Genomic DNA, 26,501 nt, shown 5'->3' with positions numbered 1-26,501 from the left:
AAGTTAAATTTTAAACAAAAAACACACATACAAAAAACTCGTTTTAGCATCAGAAAATAAATAGGCACAATTTTTCTGAATACAATACCTTAAAATGTTCTAATTTTTCTGATTTCAATTAATCGTCTTAACAGTAATATATATATATATATATATATATATATATATATATATATATATATATATATAAAATTAGTTCCACAGTCAAACAACGTCGCAGCTCACAAGAGCCATGACAGTCAACAAACCGGAAGTCCAAGACTCAAGTTTCACCCTCATTTGGATTCATCAGTTAGACATATCCGAACTTGGGACTCAAAACCCGACCCTCTTGCATGCGAAACAAGTACTCTGCCACATGACCAAACACACCACACACAAGAAAGTCTTTTAACTAAACACAGATCAAGCAAACCGCAGTGAAATCCGACTATGGAATGAACCTAGGTTCAACTAATGAGCCAAAATGAGGGCGAAACTCGAATCTTGGACTTCCAGTTTGTTGGCTATCATGGCTCTTGTGAGCTGCGACGTTGTTTGACTGTGGAACTAATTCTATAATCTCTCACATTCTGAAAATATGTGTGCGTGTTAATATGTATTATGATTGTGGACTTTTTCTGGTGTTTAAATAAGTGTTAATTTATTGCTTTGTTTTTGATAGTTTTCGATGTAAGAATTGTTTTGACAGAACTTTGATCGAATAATATTTGAGTTGTGAGATAACCTAGAAGGAAACGTGATGAACGGAATAATACCAGTGTTCACATATAAAAGGTCTGCAATTGAGGGATAAATAAACACCTGGTCAGAGATAGGTTAGTTTAGAAGTCAATTTTTTAAATCCATCAAATGCATGTCAACATGTAAAATGGACGTTAAAACGATGATGATGATGATGATGATGATGATGATGATGATTGAAAGCAACCACACTATTTTAAACAATTTTATGTTTTTATTTTGTATTTCAAAATCTTTTCAAGTTTTATTTTGTTACAGTTCTGAACTTTTTAGATGAGGATTAATTGTTTATATTTTGGATCATTCCGATTGCTCGTCTCATCTTGAAATCAATGTTTTGGTCAATGTAACCTTTAAACTTCTTCAGGTGTATCTTGTTAAACTTGGGGAATCTTCCAGTCAAACTCGGGAATCTGCACAAAAATTTAAACAAAATCCTTCATTGAACTCCCGGGGGCTACACATACTGGCTCTGTCAGCCATGACCAAGTAGAATTCTCTAGTATGAATTTTAGGAACTTTAAACCTATTTTTATTCTTAGATGTATTATATCACTGAAAATCAAACATAATAGTTCAACCCATTAGCGGCTGAATTAAGGGAAACTTTTAGATGTAAATGTAGATATTTTTGGAGCGTCCCATTAATGGAATGCTGATGGGTTAAGACAACTTCTCTACATGTGATTCGAATTCAAATTTTTTTTTTTTTGAAGGAGGGTGGTGTCGTGCCTATAATAAGTGTCTTTTTTTCTTTTCCAACAAATCTTTTTTCATTTCCAAAGATGTAGTAATAAATCGTGATATTTACATCTACAAATAAAAATAGGTTTAATGCTCATAAAATTCATACCAGAGACTTCTACCCAGTCATGGCTGACAGAATGAGAGTGTGCTGCTCCCATGGATTGAAGGAAGGATTCCGTTAGAAATTCTGTGCAGATTCCTGAGTTCAACAGAAAGATTCCCAAGTTTGACAAGATACACCTGAAGAAGGTCAGAGGTTACATCGACAATATCATTGTGAAAATGACACTCAAGATGAGAACAGTAATCCAAATAACCCAACTAATACGAATCATCAATAAATTCAGAAACAGGTATTTATACATATGAAATAAAAAGCATTTAGTTGCTATGAACGCCTTAGCAGATTATAGATTTTAACAGAGTTTTACTCAGTATAGCAACAGTCACTTGTCACGTTACTGCTTATTCCAGATTTATTCAACCAATTATTGGTTGGTTTGTCTGTGTGCCATCCCAGTCCATTCAGTGAGGGGGGAAAAGATCAGCACCCACAATTAACTTGAAAGCAAAACGCTCTGTATGGAAAGAGTAAAGCTCACAGATCAATGAATGATCAATACAAATTACTCATTTCTCTATCAACATCCAATAATCAATAATCCCTTTTATGTTAATGAGCATTGACATATTTTGCGCAAAAGTTATGTCCCTTTATTATTGGATTATCTCAATAACATGTGGTTATATACTATTTAGCAGTATTTTTTATTTTACTTTGGTTCACCAAAGGCATATCGCCATTGAAAGATAAGCGCGATACGGACCAGATTTATAGGAAAATAGCCTAGGTAGGGAATTGAGTAGCAAGATTTTATTTACTTTATATTTAAATTTCTGCTTGTTTATATGGCCAGAGAAACAGGGAGTAGAAAAGGAGTTCCAAACGTAAGCTATCAGCATAGACAACTTTTCAGCATCTCGGCCTCTACAGTGAAGGAGTAGAATTTTGCTGCTAGTTGCATAGGTTGAGAGTATTTTTGTTGAAATAGGACAAGTTCAGTAAGTTCCCCGGACCACATGGAAATACATACAAAATAAGCACAAGCATGCAGTGTTATGATAGAAGCTGGAGCTTGGCAGTGCATGAACTATAAGGAAAATAGAAAGTGGAATTTCGGTTTACTTTTCGGCAGCCTCATAATTCTCACTTCCCTTATTTTGTCCTTTAGTCCATGAGTGATGTTTCTGACAAAGGGAGAAGAATTGCTGTTTTCTGGGCAGGAATCTATCCATTCAACACTTGTTGTTGGCTAGTTTCTTTATCTTGAAGTCGTATTTTTTAAACTCCTTACTAGTGGCTTCATGTCTTGTCTGTAGCGATTTCCATTAAAAAAAATAACTATTAGATTATGCTTTTGAAGTTAAGCAATGATCTTTTCTCTTTTGTACAAGAGCTGCTAGTCTTTTTCTGCTCTATTGTTATTTCATGTAAGGTGCTTGATTGAACTTCAATCTCTGGTTCTACCAGTTCGCTTACAGTGAAAACTCGTCTAGCTACCACAACTGGAAAGAACTTTTTTTTCTTCTTCTGTATCTAAAACCAAAAAACATTTCATGAACAGTTTTTTCTAAGAACTTCCCATCTGTGAAACACTTTACCACATGACGGCTTCTCTGATTACTACAACATGGCCATCTTCAATTCCAATGTAAAGAAATATTTATCAAGCCATCTTAAGTAATACAAAATTGTCTATTATATCCTTTTGGACCAGTTTGCATGAATCGAGCACCAGTTTTTGAGTGACATAAGAGATTCAAGGAAAGCAGGGAGTCTGTGAGGGATGATAAAGAGGAGTAAAGAAGTCAGAACACTAGAGTTGATTGGTTAAATAAAAATTTCATGGATAAGGAACGTTGTGTGTCTATAGACACAATAATTGTACAATTTGATTTCAGTGTAGGAACTAGAGTTTCATGTGTGTACTATCAATAAAAGTGCCCATGAAGTGAGTTAAGCAGTTGCAGATGAGAATTTAGTGAGAAATCAAGGTGATGTGAGATTCTGCTTAATAGACACACTTAGATACAGTCAACAGATAGATAAGGTAATGTTTAGTGTCATTTAATACTTATTCAGAATATAAACCATCCTGAAATAACGTTATTATTTCAAAAGCTATTCCTAACATGAGGAGTAGGGCACTGTTAACTATTCTGTACTTTCATCTAAACATGTAATAAAGAAAAGATACCATAAAAATTGAATTTCACTTTAAATTCTATGCAACTATTAGCATGGTCCATATTCTGTATAAGTATCCATTTAACATATAAAATTATCTTGATGGATTTTCAAATAGAATTTAAGCAGATAAATCAAACATTGCTTCTGAAGAGCAGATTTCCATTTGTTATCGTTGAACCATGTTATTAGTAATATAATTTTAAATGCCTGTACTTTGTTACAATTAATTTCAAAAATTACTTTGGCTGCCCCATACAACTAAATATCATATAAAAATAAGCAGGTGCTATGAACCCCCTTGTGTCACCCACCCCTGACGCTGTAGTCAATTCATAAAGAAATGGATCCATAGATTAATGTGATAAAATAGATTTTGAATTGCTATTGTAATCCTTTTTCTATCATGTTCCAGCAAAAAACATGACGTCTTTGAAAAAAAAGAGACAGGCGTATACCATATCGCTATTATAATAGGATGCAGTCGTTGATTTATTAGGTATTGTTTTAAAAAAATGTAGTTTTTTTTATTTAACTTTCTAAAAATAAAAGATATTTGAAATTTATGAAAAGTTTACACAATCGAAGAGAAGATAAAAACTATCAAAAGAATACTTTGATTTTAGTGAGAAAGAGCGAGAGAAAGCAATGAAAATAGAAAAAAGGGAGAAGAAAAGTAAAAATGAAACAAAAGAAGAGAAAGTGAAAAGTGTTAAAAGAGAAAGGGAGAGAGAAGAAAGAAAAGATAAAAGGGAAGAATAAAAGCAAAATGAAAGAAGAGAAGCAGAGAAAGCATTGATAGATCGATAGAGAGAGAGAGAGAGAGAGAGAGAGGTGAAAGAGAAGTAACACAAAGGAACATACAAAAGTCGAACAGAACTAGAGAGAAGTACATAAAGTAAAATAGAAGTGAGAAAGAAAAAGATAAAGAAAAATAAAACAATGAAAGAACTAGAAGGATGGAAGGAGGAGAGTTAGAAATAAAGCAACGAGAGAGCAATAAAGAGGGGGGGATAATAAAAAAAATAGAGAGAAAAAGTCAAGAGTCAAGGAAGCAAAAACACAAAATTGTGTGAAAGAAAAAAAAGAAAATGTCATGTTATTTTATTTACCTCTTTTCCAAGTTAGACACAAGGTCAAGTATAGGTTTGATGAAAATGTTTCTGTGGAACGAACAGGATTCGAATTCGACACTCAAATTGTCAGTCCATGTCGTTAACTAATTAACAACCATCAATTCTGTAAGTGCCATTTTATGATCTTGTGAAAACAAACACCTTGTTAAATGTGTCTTCCTTTTGCTTAAAAAAAGATGTCTTTAACGTCATCGGCAAATTTTATATGGCTTTTCTCAACAACAAAATTATTATATTCCAGAAATCAGAACATGCCCAGTATTGTCTTTATTTACGGAGACACAAAGATAGAAGAGGTAAAAAAGGGCAGAAAGTAAAAAAAAAAAATAATGGAAAAGATGGAATTAAAAAAATATAAAAGTTTCACTTACTTCAATAAGAAGATTTTCTCAACAAACATCTTCATAAACTCCATGCACTCGAGAGTGATGTCGTCAGGTTGGCTTTCAATGCTATAGGTAGAGTCCCAGGACTGTTCCGATTCCATAGACAGAGAACGGTGGTAAGGTTCTCCACCAAATTCATCTCCTGACGAATCGATGCTAGAATGTCGGCCGGCCTCTCCGCCGTAACCTCCGTCAGAAGAATCGGGACTCGCTCGGCGACGGTCGGTTTTTCGCTTAGCAGCGGTTGGTTTACTACGCCTTTCATTGGATGCCCGCTGATCTTCCTCATCAAACGAAATCAGGTCTCCCATTGGCATCATCGTCCGTCGTCTGCTCGCTGTTTCTGCAGCCCCCAATGAGGGGGCTTCTGTTGGTTCTTCAGGTGGTTCAACATAATCGTCGAATAGCATTTCATCTACGGTGCTCGACCTGCGACGCCCAGAGGCAAACTTCCCTGACCGCTTATCAGACATCTCTCTATCAAGCTCCTCTGATGAAGGGGATCGAAGTATCCGCTCAGAGGGTTCAGATAATCGGCCGCTTGTGACCCGTTGTCGGTCACTTGACTCCCTGTCTGTGTATTCTCCTAACCGTGGTGCTGATCTACGACCGGGCCGGTCAATAGGCTGGAAAGCAGATCTGTGTCTGTCAGCAGGAATGGGAGTCGGTTTTGCAATGTCGTGATCCGGTCTCTGGCGGTAATAATCGGATTCTCTATCCGCCCTGTGTGTTTGCCTTCTTGCTGGTTCGGGTGCTACTTTTTGTGTGTGCTTGTCAGGTAGCGGTGGGGCTGCTCGGTGACTGTGATAGTATTCAGCCTCTGATGAAGGCGACCGAAGGACACTGCGTTCTGGATCATCAGTTACCCTCTGAGTTTGCCGAGAAACTCTGGGGCGGTCAGCAGGTTCCGGAGATGAATGCTGTTCATAGTAGTCTGAACCCGATCGTTGACCACGCTGGGAAGCAAGTGGAGGTGCAGTTCTTTGAGCGGGTTGACGTGATATAGGTTCATCAAATGATCTTTGACTGTGACGTTCTATAGATTCGCGGTCTAATCTTTGTCCATATCGATCCAGTGAATCCTCAATAGATCGTTGGTTGTAGCGATCAATCGCATCTAACCTATGACCTTCTTGTATTGATCGCTGACTATGAAGTTCAGTTGACCTCTGACTTCTTAGCGATGGACCTACAGAATCATGATAATCTTGGTCTGTTCTCTGGCTGCGTCGTTGTGGTGGTTCGGGCGATGATCTCTGACTTCTTCGTTGGGCAGGTATGGGAGATGACCGCTGGCTACGGCGCTGTGCTGGTTCAGGACCAGTTCGCGTTTGCCCAGCAGTACGCTGGGTAAGTTCAGCAGCTTCTTGATATCGTGGATCACGAGGATCAACAAAGCTTGATTTGTGTGGATCAGATAAATCAGTGGCGGATCTGTTTCGGTCAGATGGGTCTATACCCGACCTCTGTTGATGTCTGCCCGAGTGATCAAGAGGGTCTTGACCAGGCCTTTGGCGGTCTGAGATCTCTTGACTTTTAGGTCCATATCGATCCACTGATTCTTGGCTAGCTCTTTGACCACGGTGGTCAACTGGCTCTTGTCCAGACCTATGGCGTTCAGTAAGTTCCTGACTTCCTCTTGATGTGCGACGAGTTACTGGCTCCTGACTTGGTCTTTGATCTCTGTGGCGTTCAGTTTGATCCTGTCCTCGTTCAGTGATACTAAGTTCTTTTCCAGACCGTGACAGTCGGCGTTCAACTGGTTCTGGCTTTGATCTCTGTGTTGGAGACGATCTGTGGCGTTCTGTTGGCTGAGGAGAGGCTCTCTCTCTCTGCCTGTCACTTGCAGTTTTTTGTGCTTGCCGTTCTGACTGAGGTTGGGGTGTTTTTCGACCAGGAGCAGTTGGACGATCACTTGGACCGCCTGGTCTTTGACCACGACGCTCTCCTGGTTTTTGCCTTTCGGCAGGAGTGGGAGATGACCTTTGTCCTTGTTCAGCAGAAGGAGATGACCGTTGACCTTGTCTCTCAGCAGCAGTTTTTGGAATGGGTCTTTCCACAGGCTTCTGGCCTGGATATCTTTCTCCGGTTGGCTGTCCGGGTTTTTGTGCGGGTTTTGGACCAGAGCTGCCTATTCGAGATTCTGGCAGGTTTTCGTCTTGGGGTACACCACTGCCGTTCTGATGAGCCCTGCCATCTTGATCTCTTAAATCTCTCCGAGAAGCAAGAGGTTCAGTTTTTTCGGGCACTTTATGTGGGACACCAGTTGTTGGTGGGGGGGTTGATTTCAGTGCTACTGGAACACCGATTCGTTGGGTGTGAAGTCCTTGTTGCCTGGCGAGTTTGGGATCAGGCAGTACAGGAGGAAACCCTTGTTGAGGAGTGATCCCCCGTGGCTGGTTGCCTGGAAGTATAGGGGGAAAACCTAAAGGACGTTGTTGCCCTTGAGGAAGTGGATGCTGTGGTGGTACGTTTCTTGGTGGATTCCTGTTAAAAGCCGGTGGCGGTCCTGTTGGTGGTACTTCTTCACCTTTTATCAAAGAGTCGACCTTATTAGAGAGGTCACTAAATATGCCGTCTTTTTTGGCAGAAACTGAGCTAAGAAAATTTGATGTTCCTGTAAAGAAGCTGGAACCAAAGCCGGCGGTAATAGGATTTGTTGGAGCTTTCTTCCCTAAGAAACCGAAATCCATTCTAACTCACATCCGCACCTCAACAATTTCACACCATGGGTTTGGAAACGATTTGAAGTTATCCTACAAAGACAAAAAACGAAAACAGTATTAAATATAGTATGTTTAGAGAAACAGAAAAAAAAAAAAGAAGATGACCCCTTGGGTCAACCGAGATTAAATTATTTGAATCATTAAATTAAGTGAGTTTGCAGATATAAAACAAATAAAAAGACAAAGCCCCAAACAAAAAACAAAATCCCAAATTTCTGCTCACTAATATTAGCAGGTCTTCTGGCATTGCTTTGTCATAAGATACGCTTAAATATGATAGTTTAATTCATGCAGATTACATATTTATTATCATAGAGACAATTCTCTATTGATTATTATATTGTACCGAATATATAGTAGTGAGATCAAAACTAAAATATGTATACATATGACTTGGGAGCCATCAGCTAGAATCGAAACCAAAACATACAACTTTCCACCCTTAGCCTCTGAGCCATGCCCATACGCACGTGTATGCGCGTGTGTGTGTGTGTATATATATATATATATATATATACACACACATACAAAAGCATTTGATCCAAAGCATGAAAATTGTTAAACAAAATGTTTTTACTATAGGCTTTAAAAATAAAGGTACAAGATTCAATTTGAAATTTATTTATCTTCAAAGTGCTAAGTAAGGTATAAAAATTTAATTTAAATTGAATCAAAAAATTACCTTGGATTTATTTTATGTAATGTACATTCTGTTGCACTTAAAAAAAAAAATCATTGAAAATTTTATATCTATATCATTAATTGCTAGATGAAAGATAATGTTTTTAAATTGCAACAAAATGTACATTACATAAAATAAATCCAAGGTAATCTTTTGATTAAATTTAAAACAAATTTTTATACCTTACTTTGTAAAATTTATATAAGTGCACTTTGAAGATAAATAAATTTCAAATTGAATCTTGTACCTTTATTTTTAAAGCCTATAGTAAAAACATTTTGTTTAACAATTTTCATGCTTTGGATGAAATGCTTTTCTAACTCGTATCTTATCTTTTTAAGATTATGTTTTAAAATTCTCCTTCTCTCTATTTCAGTTTGTATTTCTCCTCACACCACAACTCATTTTTGCAACCCCTTCTTTGTATTATTTAGGTCTGAATATTCTCTGTTTCAGTTTGTATTTCTCTTCACACCACAACTCATTTTTGCAACCCCCTCTTTGTATTATTTAGGTCTGAATATTCTGTTTCAGTTTGTATTTCTCCTCCCACCACAACTCATTTTTTGCAACTCCCTCTTTGTAATACAGGTCTGAATAATGAGAAAATCTGCAATTTTTTTAAAACAAAAACTTTAAAATAACTTTTAGATTAAATTTTTTTAAAACTTCTTTCAGAATATAAAATCTTTAAAATTTAATAAGGAATATATTTCATATAGGTTTCATTAACAAATATTCAGTACTTAACGAGAAAAAGAGATGAAAATTTTCAAATGACTGTATAATTGGTTACAGTCAATAGTAGTCCTCGTGTGTGTATATATATATACACACACAAGTGTGTGTGTGTAGGGATTTAAATTAAAAAAATTATGACAAATTTATTATTCGACAAGGAATCCAAAAATGTTATTTTTTTTTTCTTAAATCAGGGATTTTCAATAAATGACTCATCTCATCGAAAGAAATGTTTTTAGCAAAATAATATTTATAGGCAATCATAAATTTAATAATATTTATAGGTAATCATAAATTTAATAATATTTATAGGTAATCATAAATTTAATAATATTTATAGGTAATCATAAATTTAATAATATTTATAGGTAATCATAAATTTTGCTGTTTAGCACGTAGATTGAAAAACTAAAAAGTTTGCATAAAAAGTTTAGAAGAAGCTTAGATTAAAAAAGGATATTCCATGGTGTAGTAAGGTTCAGTGAAGAAAAATAGAGGCATAAGATCCACGGCAATGAAGAAAGGTTATAATCCAGACCAAATGGGATTGTTTTCTAAATATTAATATTAATATTTACAGTATTAGACAAGCTGTAACCTTTTTTTTTTTTTTATTCAATTTTCACCCCAAACAAGGCACAGTGCCACTTTGAAGCAGGGGGCTACTATTAGGGAATTAATTAGCGGGGTCATTATGAAGGGAGAAGAGTAGAAAGATGTTTGTTAACATTACACTTGAACTTCTGCATATCATTGCAGTTGGGAAAGCAGAATCCCGGAAGGGAGTTCCAAAGACCCGCAGTTCTGGGGAAGAAACTATTGGAGTAAAAGGCTTTCTTGCACCTAGGGATCTCCACTGTAAAGGGATGAGACTTAGTAGCTTGTCGGGTTTGTCGGGGGTAGTTACGTCGGGGAGGTACAAGTGTTTGCAGTTCGTCAGAGCATTCACCATTAAAGTATTTGTAGAACAGGCAGAGGGATGCAACATCTCGTCGATGGGACAGAGGTTGAAGCCCAGATGACAGTTCAGGACCTATCAGGTTTGCGACTCTTTTTTGAACCCTGTCCAGGAGCGAGAGACAAGCAGCAGATGCACCAGCCCAGATGTGACAACAGTACTCCATACATGGGCGAATGGTTGCCTTATAGAGGTATAGGATACTGGCAGGCGTAAGTAGTTTTCTAGCACGGTAGAGGGAGCCAACCTTCCTTGCAGCAGCCTTGGCAATGCTCTCAATGTATCTATTCCAGTTCATATTCCCTGTAAACGTTAGGCCGAGGAGTTTAAAAGAAGTACTTTCAGGCAATGTGTTCTTGGCCATTGCTATTGGTGGTAGAGAAGGTTTCTTGTAGTTATTGAAGGAAACAAGCTTAGTCTTAGCAGCATTGAATGAGACCAACCATTTTTGTCCCCATTCCACTACGGATTGGAGGTCATCCTCTAGTGTTTCTGCCATTTTCTTGGATATGTGTTCATTTGTTTTCCCCTCATATCTGTTATAGAGAGTGGTGTCATCGGCAAATATACCCATCTCCGAAACAATATTATCAGGGAGGTCGTTTATAAATATCAGGAACAATAGAGGTCCAAGGATAGACCCCTGAAGCACTCCCGCATTTATGTCATATTGTTTGGATGTACGTCCGTCGAGGACAACTTTGATTTTTCTATTACTTAAGAAGGATTTAATTACGTTATGAATTCTTCCAGTGATTCCATATGATCTAATTTTCCTTAGAAGACCATCGTGCCATACCCTGTCAAAAGCCTTAGATATATCAAGGGCCACCGCTCTACCCTCCCCTGTTTTATCCAATGAACGGTATATACGTTCAGAAACTACAGTTAAGATATCTGCTGTTGAACGGGCTTGCCTGAATCCATATTGTTTGTCAGTCAAGAGTTTAGCAGCTGTCAGGTGCTGGACTAGGGCTTGATTAACTAAGGACTCAAATATTTTGGCGAAAAGCGGGAGGAGGCTAATGGGGCGATAATTTAGTGGGTCAGTTCTTTCACCAGAATTCTTGAAGACTGGAACCTGAGAGTATTTTAAAATTTCAGCTAATTTATATATCCATATGCAAATTAGATAACACTGACAAAAGAGAAAATGCCAACAGAGACATCTTCCACGCTATAATAATGGCCAATGTATATTTATATAAATACATGCACTTTCATCTTGTGCAAAAATTCGTGAATAAAATGTGTTTTTTAGCCCTTGAATGAAAGCATTTCAAATAGCGAGGGGAAGCAAGAAAGCAAATAGCAGATTTCAGACTTAAATAAAAAGTCAGACAACTCCAGCCGCTTGAAATGAATTTGAAAAGAAATTCTTAACTTCGTAATAAAAAGAGATACAGCATAATCATGTTGACACATCGGTTTTTATTAGATCACCAAAGTTAAGCAACGTTGAGACTGGTCAGTACCAGATAAGTGACCATTTGGGTATACCAGCCACTGTACGCAGGAGAACATCAACAGCTCTCTAAAACAACTACAAATGCATAACGTCATCATCTTCCCTAACCAGAATATTCATGCGACCGGGGACCACATGCTAATTTGATATTCCTTAGACACTTCCTCTTTTGGGGGTAGCCGGGTCAACATGCCTAGAGTTAATACTGCTGGCTATATAATAAAAAAAAACAATGGTGGGTGTTTTTTTCTTTAGGTTATCTAAATTAATACCTGGAAATTTTCATAACTCTATGACTTTATATAAATATTTGGTGAATATATCTGAATAATTAGCAAATGCAAACACTGGAGAAGCATAATTTTATTTTTGACAAAGTATATAGGCTAGTTAAAATACATTCGAGAGTTCAATTTTTTAGATGAGGAATGATTATTATTTTGATGCTTTGGATTCTTTAGACTACTGTTCTCATGGCGCAGTGGATAAAGTAGTTGGTAAGTTCATTTGTAAAAGTTACCCTCCTCTGGAAGTTGAAGGTTCAATCCTCAATGTGAGCAACACCCAAAATACAATTTCAAATTTCTTGGGATTTCTACGCAGTCATGGCTGACAAAATAAGAGTACGCTATCCTCATGGATTAAATAAAGGGCCCCATTTGAAATTCTGTGCACATTCTCAAATTTGACAGAAAGATTTCACAACTTGATAAGATACAACTAAAGAAGGTCGGAGGCTACATCAACCGAAACGTTGTAAAAATAATACTCAAGTTGAAAACAGCAGTTTGAATGACCCAAATAATATTGGAAAATGTTTGAATCAACATAGATTAAGAAGGCGCAATAAAAATACATAGATAGCTACAAAAGAGGCGAATGACTTGATCAGTTAATTTTAGATTACAACTAATGATTTTTTTTAATGAAAATCGCTCTAGACAAGGCATTTAGCTACTTGATGTAAAGAGCTAAAAAAAAGTACTACTTTTAAGTAAAAAACTTGCCAATGATAAGTGTTAGATGTAATAAATTCTGACTCAGAAAACAGCAATTCTTCTCTCTTTGTCAGAAACATCGCTGATGGAATATAAGGACTGAACTCAATCCCAGAACTAAATAGTATTTTAGCATATATATTGTGTCATTAAAGTACGTTTTTGAATTTTTTAGATGAGAACAGACTATTCGTATTATTTGAATACTTTGAACTACTGTTCTCATCTTGGGTATTATTTTCATAGCGTTTTGGTCGATGTAACCTCTGACTTTCTTCAGGTGTACCTTGTTGAACTCGGGAATCTGCACAAAATTTCGAATGGAACCCTTTATTTAATTCACAGAGTTAGCATGCTCTCATTCCGTTAGCATAACTAGGTAGAGGCCTTAAGTAATTTGCAATTGTATTTTGAGTGTTGTCTGTACCTCCAGAAGAGTGTAACTTACAACTGAATTTACAAAGTACTTTATCCGTTACGCCATGAGTTCTTGCAGATAATTCTAGTATGAATTTTAGGAGCCTTTAAAACTATTTTGTTTCTCACTATCACCTATTCCATGTAGATTCCCGAGTCTGGCAGAAAGATTCTCGACTTTGACAAGATACACCTGAAGAAGGTCGGAAGTTACATCAACTGAAACGTTGTGAAACTAACATACAAGATGAGAAACCTAATCAGAAGAAGCCAAATAATATAATTAAAGTAATATATATATATATATATATATATATATATATATATATATATATATATATATATATATATATATATATATATAAAGCCATAGAGAAACAAACATTGCTTAATTCAAATTTAACATAATAATAGATTAATTGAACAAAAAATTGTTATTTTACTAATAGTTGCTATTGTTCATAAAATTATCAATGATTTTAGTACATCATTAGTTCATAGAATTTGTACTTAGTATAACTGATTCCATAATGTGCAATATTATCCATTAAGCTAATAACGCTCTCTCATCATAAATAAAAATAGCTGATTTTTATTTATTATTAAACTTCAATGTTTGAAAGTAATTTGGAAGCCTTTGAACTGACGCATAGAAAGTAATTTAATTAAAGGTCAATACGTAGGTTCGCCTAAACGATGGATAAACGTTATTTTTTCACCCGCGTCCCTATTGTAGTAAAGAATCCGACTTCGTGTTTTGAAACGATGCGGTAATGTGACATTGAAAACTGTGAAAGGAGAACAAGTAGGAAGGCGAGGGAGACTAAGGTTGTCGTTCGTTTACAGTAATCATACGATTGTAGTGAATTCGAAAACGATGCCGTTGTTTCATTTTCGAACAACCAAATAAAGCAACAAGTATTGGCGGAATAAAGCGAATACGAAACACCTGTTGGTCGCCCGATCAACGTGAAGTAGAAATATTAACATTTCAGGCTTATCTTTGCTTAAACAGGAGACACTTATTATAATTTTATATTGATTTCCAATCACAAGTTTGGATCAACAATCTGAAGAAAAGAAAAGTTAAAGCTGAAAACACTCCCCCACCCCATCCCTGACGCACGCATAAATGAAAATAAATGAACGCGTTTCCCGCCAAAACACGAAATTAAGCAGTAAATAAAATTAGTTCCAAGTCACATCATCATCGATGAAGATTGAAACTGTCAGAGAAGTACGAAATTACATTCTTAAATGTCGACTACGCAAACTGCCTTGATACTAAAACAATAAAATAAATAACTGCAGTTTTCAAGTAAGCTTGCTTGCTTGCTTGCGCGCACACACACACACACACACACACACACACACACACACACACACACACACATACATAATCGTATTTGATTCGATTCGCTTACTGTGTTTTACTTTCTACTCAGTTTGTTTGAACTGGTGATGGAGAATCCTACCGAACGCCAGACATTCACGAGCTATATCATACATACCAACTGAGAAGTCTTAAGATTCTAACTGTTCAACTAAGTGCAATCTCTCTTGCACTTGGTTCACCGGGTATATTTGCTAGGTAGTTTTTGAAATGAGCCCAGTTGCTCCTATAATTACTGGAATGATTACTAAATATTAGAAAGCATGTGTAGCCTTTATATATATATATATATATATATATATATATATATATATATATATATATATATATATATGTATATATATATGTGTGTGTGTGTGTGTGTGTGTGTGTGATCTATTTTAACTAAGTGATCTAACTTCCCTATAATGAGCTGATTAACCAACAGTTAAATTGTATAATTAGTCTTCTTTACATTTGAAACAGAGATAAATAAACAGAGAGAGAGAGAGAGAGAGAGAGAGAGAGAGAGAGAGAGAGAGAGAGAGAGGAGAGAGAGAGAGGACAGAAAGATCAACACAGTATAAAATAAAAGTAGGATTCAAATTAAAAATTTGCAACGAAAGAATGTGAAAGTGGCAGACAGAAAGTTAGAGATGCATCACTTGGTAAGATAATTGAAAATTACGGAAAATTAGAACAAATAAAATGGAATATTCAAATATAATTCTGGGGAATATTTGAGCATGTATTTTGTGTGATTAAAATATATAGAAAAAAAGACTTTGAGAAAAAAACGTTGATATATATATATATATGAACAGTTGTCATACAACGAAACAGTCTGTTTGTAGATGACTGTGTGTGTGTGTGTTTTTGTAGATGACTGTGTGTGTGTGTGTGTGTGTGTGTGTGTGTGTGTGTGTGTGTGTGTGTGTGCATTTCAACATAGGTTTTGGAGAAAGTCTACAAGGCCACCCAAGTTTCCAAACCTTTTCAGTATGAAAATGTTGGGATGAGCACACAGTAATATTTTAAACATTTCGCCGACCTATTGACTCATCTCTTTTTTCACCTGCTATCATCGCCCAGTGCACACACATAACCTTCAATATGCTGAAGAAGGCCGAAGGAATAGTAGAAACTTTTGTACTTTGAGAACAAAGATATGTTAAAAGATATTTTCTATTCCTACAAATCAAGAAATAATGGAGAAAGATTTAAGCATTTTTCGTATTAATTTGTTATACATGCATTAATATAATCCTTCTCGAATGCCTGTTTCGCCTCTCTTTCATACACACACACACACACACACACACATATATACACACACTTTCTGAAGAAAAAAGATAAATTTTTGATACTTTATGAAGTAAAGAAATAATCATCTTTATCTTCTATTCCTTGTGTGCGAACAAGAAATATTTTAAATGATAATTTCACAAATTTTAATTTCTTTCACATAATTTCTTCTAATATAAGTTTCATCTCCCTATCTTTTCTTTATATATATATATATATATATATATATATATAAAAATGAAAATTCGGAGTTAAATTATGTAGAATTACAAATATTTATATCAACATAATCCTGATCATGACTTATTAAAATCGAAAGCTAAAAAAAAAAAAAAAACTACTAGAAATGCAACATTTCTTGTGTTTGTTCCAAAATCTGTTGAAAATTATTCGGTCACGAGTGAAATTGATACGCACACTTAACGTAAATTGCTCATTGATTTTAACCAAGTTTATATATATATATATATATATATATATATATATATATATATATATATATATATATATATATATATATATTCCAGGTTAATATTTTTCAGAGGTGAAACAACCAGTGAATTTAACGAGGTTCAAACAAAGGTGGTCAATACCGAAGACTATATATATATATATATATATATATATATATATGTGTGTGTGTGTGTGTGTGTGTGTGTATAAACTTTTCAAGCTTTTAAAGAATAACAAATGATAAATTTGGCTTACGCGAACATTTTACTGCAGTTTCATGTATCGTCCATTTATTGGAATTGCATTAATAAACTGAGGAAATTTTTAATACATTTGAGTAAACATCCAAATGTTCAAATTTGAATAAAAGTGGAATTTTTATTCTGAATGTTAAAAGTGTTCAGGATTATTTCGTTTTCGATAATGGAACGATCGGTGAAACTGCAATAAACTCTTAAAGTCACATTTATTGTTGTCATATATTTATGCATGCATACTTAATAAGTGTCTTTATGTCGTAGATATAAAATATAATAAATATGAAAATAAATGGAAGCTAGGAGCAAAGTATAGTATTTGTTCTGATGCTACGGTTCATATTTATATCCTTAGCTAGTGAGTGTGAAAACTTCCTAGACTAAGGCATTTTAAAAAATGTTTTATCGTAGTTAAGAGTCTTTTAAGGGAGCTGTATTTTCCTCACCTCAAAGACCGACCTTGTGTGTAACTGTACCCTTGTGGAAAGACGAGTAAATAGGGCCACAGGATTGAAATTGTCAATTAAAATGGAATTTTCGTATCCATATCCACAAAAATTATATATATATATATATATATATATATATGCACATTGGAAAAATACGCTTTTGCAATTATCTATTCCTCTTTGTGTCTATTAATCCTTTTTTGTTTAGAAGTTCCATGCTCGTTAAATATAACATATATAAATGAATAACCATTTCGGTATATTCCAATTCCAAGGTTCTATTTATTTTAACAATTAATTCTTTTAACATATCAAAACTTTGGTACGTTTTTTATAGATCTGTTTCGTTTACGTTCACGTGGAAGAATCAATATATGCATGTTAATATTGAAGTTTTTCTTACATAGACTCATCAGAAAAAGCAAAAATTTTCTTAGAAATGATCATGTAATATCGAATATATATATGTGTGTGTGTGTGTGTGTGTGCAATCCAATATTTTAGGAGTCATAAAGATATCAAATGTGACTAGTACAATAAGTCACACTATCATTCCATCGTCTGATGAACCGGTCACATGCGTATCTTTAACCCTGCGGGTTCAGTTTCCACTGTTTCCATAAAATCGAAGTTGTCGATGGATGAGCAAAATAATGTATAGTTTTCATTGATAAAGTATCCTCGCCTGAAACACCCACACAAAAACCACATCATTTGCAAATGCACATAATTTAGACGAAGCGCATAAAAACTTTCTGAAAAAAACAAAAACAAAACAAAACAAAAAAAACACACACAAAAAAAAAAACAACCGCAGAACCTTTTACTTTATTTTACTTTTTATAATTTGTAGGGGAAAACAGTGGAAAAGGTTCTATCGTTATCAGGTGATAGGATGAAAGCGGTTTCCGGGTGAATAGCGGTCGAACGACATGTGGTGGGGTGGAGCAATGAAGGGAATGATGGTCTGAGGAGAGGGATCATTTTTCAAAATAAACAGAATATATCTCTCCCATATATATATATATATATATATATATATGCACACATATACACTACATATGCACACACACACACACACACACACACACACACACACTGTATATGTGTGCATATGTGATGTGATATAATGATACGGTTATGGACGCTTTGTCAGGGTTACTGCATCGCTTTAAGCTAAAACCTTTCAGAGTAGAGAAGACAAGACGCTCAAGCTATGGTTGTGCAACTCTTGTAGGAGAAGGAAAACATCGAAGTAACACGAGCATTTCTCTGCTTATCCCAGCAGTCAGCACTGTTTTTCTTTTCACTGGACTCAAGCCGTGCTAGTTCAGTAGACGTGCGGTTGGGATTGCGCAAACTTTGCTTCATCATAGAATCTGACAGAGGCCACTTTCACAAGGAGTATCTATAGTTTCTTGCATTTTGTAATACATGAGGAATTAACATTTTCAAGCCTATTTAAACGATTATTTGTCAATTTAAATGCGTTCAAATCCTTTTCAAATTTCGCAAGATCACAAAATAATTCATTCCTTTTTACAACTAATAACAAAATGCTAAATGGCTGGAACCGAAATGCATTATGGGAAATTTAATTTCGTATTTAAATTATTTTTTAATGAGATTTAAAAAGCTGGACACTTTATTTTATTTTTTTACTTCAATGAACAATTGATTAATAGTAATAAAAAAAGTAAGTCACGTTAAGGTGAGAATCAGGCACACAAAAAGTTGTCTAATAAATTTAATAATATAATATAAACTATCAATTTTTTCATTCTTATTTTATTTTATTTTTTTTTACATTTTCACCCCAAACAAAGCACAGTGGCCAGTGCCACTTTGATATAGGGCGTATCTGGGCGTAAGTTGCAGGGATAATATGTAGGGAGTTGAGCAGCAAGATGTCTGTTTACATTACACTTGAACTTCTGCATGTCAGCACAGTTGAGGAAGCAGGAACCCGGAAGGGAATTTCAAAGTCTAGCAGTTCTGGGGAAGAAACTATTAGAGTAGAAGGTTTTCTGAAATCTGGATATCTCTGTGTAGGAGGGGTGGGACTTGTGTTTGTCAGGGGTATTTACAGGGGTACACGGCTTGTAGTTCATCGGAGCATCTACCATTAAAATACTTGTGAAACAGAGAAGGACGCAACATTTTGTCAATGGGGCAGAGGTTGAAGCTTAGATGACAGTTCGGGACCTATTAGGTTGACGACTCTCTTTTGAACCCTATCCAAGAGTGAGAGACTAGTATCAGATGCATTAGCCCAAATGTGACAACATTACTCCATGCATAGGCGAATAGTGGCCTTGTAGAGGTACAGGATACTTTCTTATCTATTTTATGAATTCACGTGCTTTGGAAGTTGGAGTGTAGATGTTCTGGTATTTATACAGAGAAAGTACCGGGTCGAAATAATAACGTTATTATGTAGAAACCCATTTCTAACATGGAGAGGGAAGGGTATTTTGAATCTATTATGTACTTACACCTAACAATTTAATTCAGAAAAGATACCGAAAAACTTGAACATACCATTAAAATAAATACCGCGGTTCCTTTTGCATAACCCACTAATGTTTTCTTTCAAGAAAGCGTCAAGACGACACAATCTCTTGTAGGGAGGAGGGGTTAACAAACTCGAAATGCAACACCGAAAGTGACCAAAAGAAACAAAAAGAAAAAAAAGAAAAAAAAAAGGAAAAAGTACGGCATTATTAATTGTATAAATAAATAAAAACGCTGTGAATATTATTGACGAGGTAGAAAAAAATTTTCGGCGTAGATGCGGTAGAAAAAGTAGCAGTGATGATGATGGTGCGTGGAAATGTTATACATCGAAAAGAGACATTTTTAGATCAATTATTTTCCTGTTTTTATGGCAGCGTGATATAAAATTATATACTTAAAAAGAATGCACGTGGGAGGGAAATTTGTTTTTGTATAGAAGGTCACCTTTCGCGAAATTTGTGTGGGTGGGTGTCTCCATTAAAAAATATCTACTTATACAGTGTTCAACTAACAAGTCTCAACTTAATAATGATCAGAGCGAATTAAAGTAAACTTAAGTACACACACCACAAACACACACACACATATATATATATATATATATATATATATATATATATATATATATAATTAATTACTCTTCTATGTATATATACTTATAGTATAAAGTGATATATTGTGCATATATTTTCAGTATTTACTTCGCATTATTACTGAATACATGAGTATATATAAATATATATATATATATATATATAAATATATATATATATATATATATATATATGCTACAAAATAATCAGAATAACATCAGACATCAGTTCTGATCTTCTGTAACGCATATATGAATAAACCAACTAACCCCCTCCACACACACACGCACATATATATAAAGTGATATAATATATTGTGCATATATTTTCAATATTTATTTCAACAGTACGAGAGAGAGAAAGAATATATAATACCTATCTATACAATATATATATATATATATTTAAACATGCATATATATACATAAAGAACGTGCATATATACATTTATATTTATACATATATATAGAGATGTACAATAAATTATATAATATACACATAATCATAGATATATGCACACATATTTGCATATAGATATATACATACTCAAATGCATATATTCATATACGCATATAGATATACTCATATATACATATATTTATACACATACTCATGTACTTATATATACATATATATATACACATATTTATACACATATACTCATATATACATTATATATATATATATATACACACACACATGTTTATACACATATACTCATATATACATATATTTATACACATATACTCATATATTCATATATTTATGCACACACACACATACACACTTATATGTAAAGTTAACTTTTTTGGATAGGAATCGTTAAAATGACACCTATTTTCTTGAATAAAATTTTATTTGTGGTCAGAAATTGGATTTTGCTTTTAAAAGTTTATAAATTTGAACTTTCATTCAAACTTTCTTGTTTGCCGCCATTTCATTGTAAAAATGTTTTAATTATCAAAATTATCAAAATTATCAACTGAAATGTTTTAAGCTCTTCATCTCCACTATTAAATTTTGTAAAAAATAAATATTTTTTTGCACCGAAAAATTTTTTTGAGAGGTATGTTTAATATGAAAGGACAAGAAAAACCAAAACAAAACAACAAATGGCCGCCAGCGATTAAAAATTTTAAATTGAACTTTTGATTTTCAACAATTTAGAAAGTTAATAACAATTTTATTTCTGGACTAAAAATACAATTTAAAACCAAAAACTCAATTTTATCCAAAAATGCAGGTAGAAACTAAGGGAAAATAGGTGAGCCTTTTCGACGGCGCCCCTATTCTACAATTGAACTATATACACGTTTTTCACACAGAACAAAAAAAAGATATAAATCTATGGATTTTTTGTGCACATTTAAATTTAATAAAAACATATATAATAAGCACAATAAAATGTCGGTAAATAAAGGTTTGTTTATCGAGATGAAGATAGAAAAAATAAATGTTTAACTAAAATCAGCATCCATGTTCCAGTTGATGATGATGATGATGCTTGGTAAGGGAGATGAAGCTTGGAGGTAATTAGTTGTAGTAGTTGTAGTAGTAAGTGGTGGGAGGCGTGAGAGTAGCGGTGGGAGTATCAACAAATAGCTTTATGATGATGATGATGTTACTAATAATGATGATGACAGTTGCGTTAGTGCTTATAGAAGTTGTAGTATTATTAGTAGTAGGAAGAGGTTTTTTAAAAAAAACTTACAAAGCCATGGTTGCAGAGGAAAAGATGCTCAAAATGGATACCAGGATATAGTTGTTATAGTGATTTTTAGCATAAAATAAGAGGAACCAAAGAAAAGGGGCCACGTCTCAAGAACGTGCTTTTCTTTAGCAATTAATGAGACGTTTGCTCAAATACTAGAGTCCAATAGTGAGCTGTGGGCCAAATATCAGGTCACATGACAGCAGATCAATACTCTAGATCAGCAGCAGCAGCAATATTATTAAGAGCAGTGCTAACACTTCAGTTGTTGAAACGGTGGTAGTTGCAGTAGCTGTACAGTTTTGCCCTCCCACTCTCTCTTTATCTCTCTGCCACCACCTGTACTATCATACCACTCACCCCACACCCCCAACACTCACATTTCAATCGTTTGCACAAAACTATTTATTCATTGCTGCATAAGAAATCATACAGACAGACAGATACATACATACATACATACATACATACATACATACATACATACATACAATGTATATGCACACACACATACATACAAGAATGATGGTGGCAGCTGATGACACGGAATGGGGAGAAGGAAGAGTAACAAGAGTTGAGAAAGAGAGACAGACAGTGTAGGGAAGAGAGGGGAGAGAGAAGGAGAAAAGGGGAATAAAAAGGGCGTGGAAAAGAAAGAGATAGAGAAAGAAAGTAGGAGAGAGATAAAGAGAGAGGGAATAAAAAAGGGAGAGTGGAAAAAAGAGAGAAAGAAAGAGAAAGGAAATAAAGAGGGAGGAAGAGAAAGAGTGAGAAGGGAAAGGGATAAAGAGAGTATGAGAGAAAATTAAGAGAAAAAAAAAGAAGAGAAAGATAATGAAAGAAGGGGAGGATAAGGAGTTTTATTAGTTAAGATAAAAAGAGAATGGGTAGAGAGAGAAAGAAAGAAGAGGAATAAAAAAGCGTATGGGAAAGAGAGAGACAGAGAGAGAAAAGAAAAGGCATAAAGATGAAGAGAGAGAATAAAAGAAAAAGGAGAGAAAAAATATAACGAGAGAATGAGAGAGTGTGAGAAAAAAGTAAGAGAAAAAAAAGAAAGAGAATGAGAGAGAGGAGGGGGTGGAATTAGGCTATAAAAAAGGAAAGTGAAAGTAAATTTCGCACAAATAGAAAGAGTTAAAGGAGGAGTGTGTTTAACAAAGCACGAATTATGAACCAACCAGTCTCGCTGTCATAATATTGAATTGGGAGTTCAATCCTGAGAATGTGGCATGAAATATAAATAATTCTGTGCTGCTGCATTAAGTTAGAATCTGATACAAAGTTGGACATAAACCAAATTATGATTTAAATAACGATTCATATACATTTAATATATAGCATTTTTGGGCCGTTAAACCTAAATAGCATTTAAGCTGACAAATCAAACTTTGATTCTGACTAGCCAATTTTCATTTGCTATATCATGTTATACTCTATATACAAGTTGTATTAAAAAAACAAAAAAACAAACTTAATCTGATTCGACTATTTACTAATATTCAATTAGAAATTTAACTAAGGGGAAGAACTCTTATGCCTTTAGTAAGAGTTAACATTCCTTATCTGCTTTCTTAGCTTAGATATTAATACAAAAAAAAAGAAGAAAAAGAAAAAAAAAAAGATATTTATAGAACATAGAAATTTTCACAAAAAAAATATTTTACTATAATGCATCCCAGGCAACGCTGATCTTATTTATAAAACACATTATGTTTGTCTGTCTGTCTGTCTCCATATTTTTAAACTCTATGTCTTTTGAAACTAAATCTTGCAGAGCAGCAGCGCTAGGGACCTGAAATGATTGGAATTTTTATGAACCGTTCTTTTATGGGTTAAAATACTTTTTAAGGGATCAAAAAGGGGTTAAAATTGAACAAAACATCGTTATACATTTTGTACATTCATCTCAGTTTATTTTTAATCAGTTTATATGCGTGTCACGTTGGTACAGTGGTAGCGTCACCAGCTTTGAATGCCACAGTTTTACTTTCGGTTTCGATTCTAGCTGATGGCACCCAAATACTTTGTTTTAACTTTTGAAATCAAAACTCTATAATAATATATACGAAATCTGGAGAAATTAAAATATCATATTTAAGCATATTTTATAACTAGGCAAAGTCGCCCCTCGCCCCACTAGTATATCACAAATTAATATTTATCTTAATTATTTAGAGTTAGATTGTTTTTTTTTTACTCGTTTTTCACGGAAACTGTAGGGAGTTGAGCAACAAGGTGTTTGCTCATATAACATTCAAACTGTTAGTACAGTCAAGGAAGCAGAAAATAGAGAAGAAATTCCAAGTCTAGCAGACCAAAGGAATTATTACAATAGAAGGCTTTCTAGGGACATCAAAAGTGAAGGGGTGGGATTTTGCTGCTTGTCAAATAAGTCGGGAGTATGTATGCCAAGGGGTGGAACAAGTTCTATGAGTTCATCAGAGTATATTCCATCAAAATATTTATAAAATGGCACAGATATGCAACATTGTAGCGATGGGACAGAGGCTGGACTTTGGCCGATAGTGTGAGATGACCTATTAAATTTGAGACTCTTTTTTGAACGTTGTTTACTGAATGAGTGACTATTGGTAGATGCACCAGTTCAGATGTTTCAACAATACTTCATGTATGGATGAATGGTGGCTTTGTGAAGATAAATTTGGATGAGGTGATGTGCACATGTTTACAGGTTTTTTTGCCATATCACGTCAAACTTTGTAAAGTTAAGCATTTTGCAAGGTGTCATTTTGCTGAAATATGAACGTACCAGCCTATCACCTTCCCTTCTCTAGAGTGGGTAGTTCAGTTATCATAAAATGATTCATTTTTTTGCACATATTTGCCACAACAAGCTCAGCTTTGAAAAACTGCATTCTGCAAGTTGTAATTTCAAAAATAGGCTTTCATCTAAATAACACAAAATATAAACAACAAACATAATATTGACATAGCATAACAAATAGCTTACTGTTACATAGTAGCGAATTAATTAGATAGTATGAATTTTGACATAGATGGAATAAGTACAGAACGAAGTGACACAAAGTTTTGGAAATGTAGCTGTTCCTATGAAGCAGGTCAAAATATAGAAACCAAAGGAACTAAGAAGCAGGCTGTGGTAATTAGTTGCGAAGTCCCTTCCCCTGGTTGTATTAGTTAGTTAACTAATTAATAAGGAAAAGTTAGCCTCCCTCTCTGATGTGCGATCATGTTCTCTTACACTGTCAACCAAACTCCAACCTCTGTCCCATCTCCTAAATGTTACATATCTGTGCCTGTTGTACAAGTATTTTAATCGAATGTGCTCCAACAAATTCAAATTCAAATTGTACTCCCTCAATGTAAATACATCCGACTAACACAACAAGTTGCAAAATCCCACCTTTTCACAGTAGAGATCCTTACATTCTGAAAAACCTTCAGAACTTCTAGACTTTGGAATTCTCTCGTGAGTTCCTGCTTCTCTGACTGTACTTACATGCAGAAAGTTCAAGTGTGATGTAAACAGACACCTTGCTGCTCAACCCCCTACATGCTGAATTGATCCCAAATAGTAGCCCTTTACATCCAAGTGCCACTGTACTTTGCTTGAGGTGAAATAACAGCAAAAAAAAAATAAAAAATAAATAAATAAATAAAAGAACTAATACTAAACTCTGATGAATGTTTTTGTTTACCTTTCTGTGCAAAGAAAAATTTATTCCAGTTAGCACAACTAACGAGACAATACGTGTATCAAGCGGTCATGCAAAAGAGGAAGATGAAACAATCACTAAACAGAAAAAGCATCAATAGCGACATTGAAAGGAGACAGCAAATTAAGGTACATCACACACACACACACACACACACACACACACACACACACACACACACGCACGCACGCACGCACACACACACACACACACAATGAACATTTGGAATCATGTAAAAAAAAATAATAACAAAATGATCCACATGTATAAAAACTTTTGGTAAGGACAACGTTACACGACAACGTTACACGAAGTCTTTTAGAAAACAAGAATGGATGTTTTTAAGGTGTGTTCATTCAACCTGTTGTTTAGCCACAGAAATATTTTAAACTTATGAGTGACTGATCAAAAAAGCATTACAGACTGACAGATAAGAGTCAGTTTTATAGATACTTGCGCGTAATCTGAAATAAACTATATCTGCACAATTTTTGTGTCTATGAATGATAAAGTTGTTTCAACCTGAAGCATGACCAACAGACAAAGCCTCTCATATAAATATAAGGAGACATATAAGAAGATTGGGTTTTGATCAATGTTTGAAGCAAGGCTACATCTACCATCGTACAAATCAGAAATCAGATGGCTTTATGTCAACCTTTGTTGGAGAAAAAGAATCCAATCCTGACACGTGTTATCTCAGTCTTGAACAAGATCAGCTTATGTTTTGCAAGTTTTAGGGTTTATATTCATTGAATTAAACCCGTGTCTGTTATAAAATAAGCATTAAGACTAACACTACCTAACACCAACCCTAACCCTAACACCAACCCTAACCCTAACACCAACCCTACCTAACTCCTCGATTATCTAGAGTTTGAGCCTTTTTATAAGC

General features: G+C 34.6%; 1 protein-coding gene across 4 annotated transcripts in view; it reads right to left on the bottom strand.

Moving 5' to 3' along the window:
* LOC145277493 (uncharacterized) overlaps positions 1-26,501 on the bottom strand; it is a 656,318-nt gene that overhangs the window by 181,910 nt on the left and 447,907 nt on the right. For 3 of the 4 annotated variants that reach the window (XM_080128883.1, XM_080128881.1, XM_080128880.1), the window contains one exon: positions 5,247-8,017. In XM_080128883.1, the coding sequence (XP_079985009.1) occupies positions 5,247-7,954 (2,708 nt within the window). In that variant the 5' untranslated portion in view covers positions 7,955-8,017. Of the gene's footprint in view, positions 1-5,246; positions 8,018-21,908; positions 22,120-26,501 lie in introns of those variants that run through there. The other variant, XM_080128882.1, reaches the window with a different exon arrangement.

This window comes from Euprymna scolopes, chromosome 6, assembly GCF_053919585.1.
Source record: "Euprymna scolopes isolate OS-2025 chromosome 6, ASM5391958v1, whole genome shotgun sequence".
NCBI classification, from domain to species: Eukaryota; Metazoa; Mollusca; class Cephalopoda; order Sepiida; family Sepiolidae; genus Euprymna; species Euprymna scolopes.
Note: the sequence above shows the minus strand (reverse complement) of the source record. Positions and strands in the feature narration are given on the sequence as shown.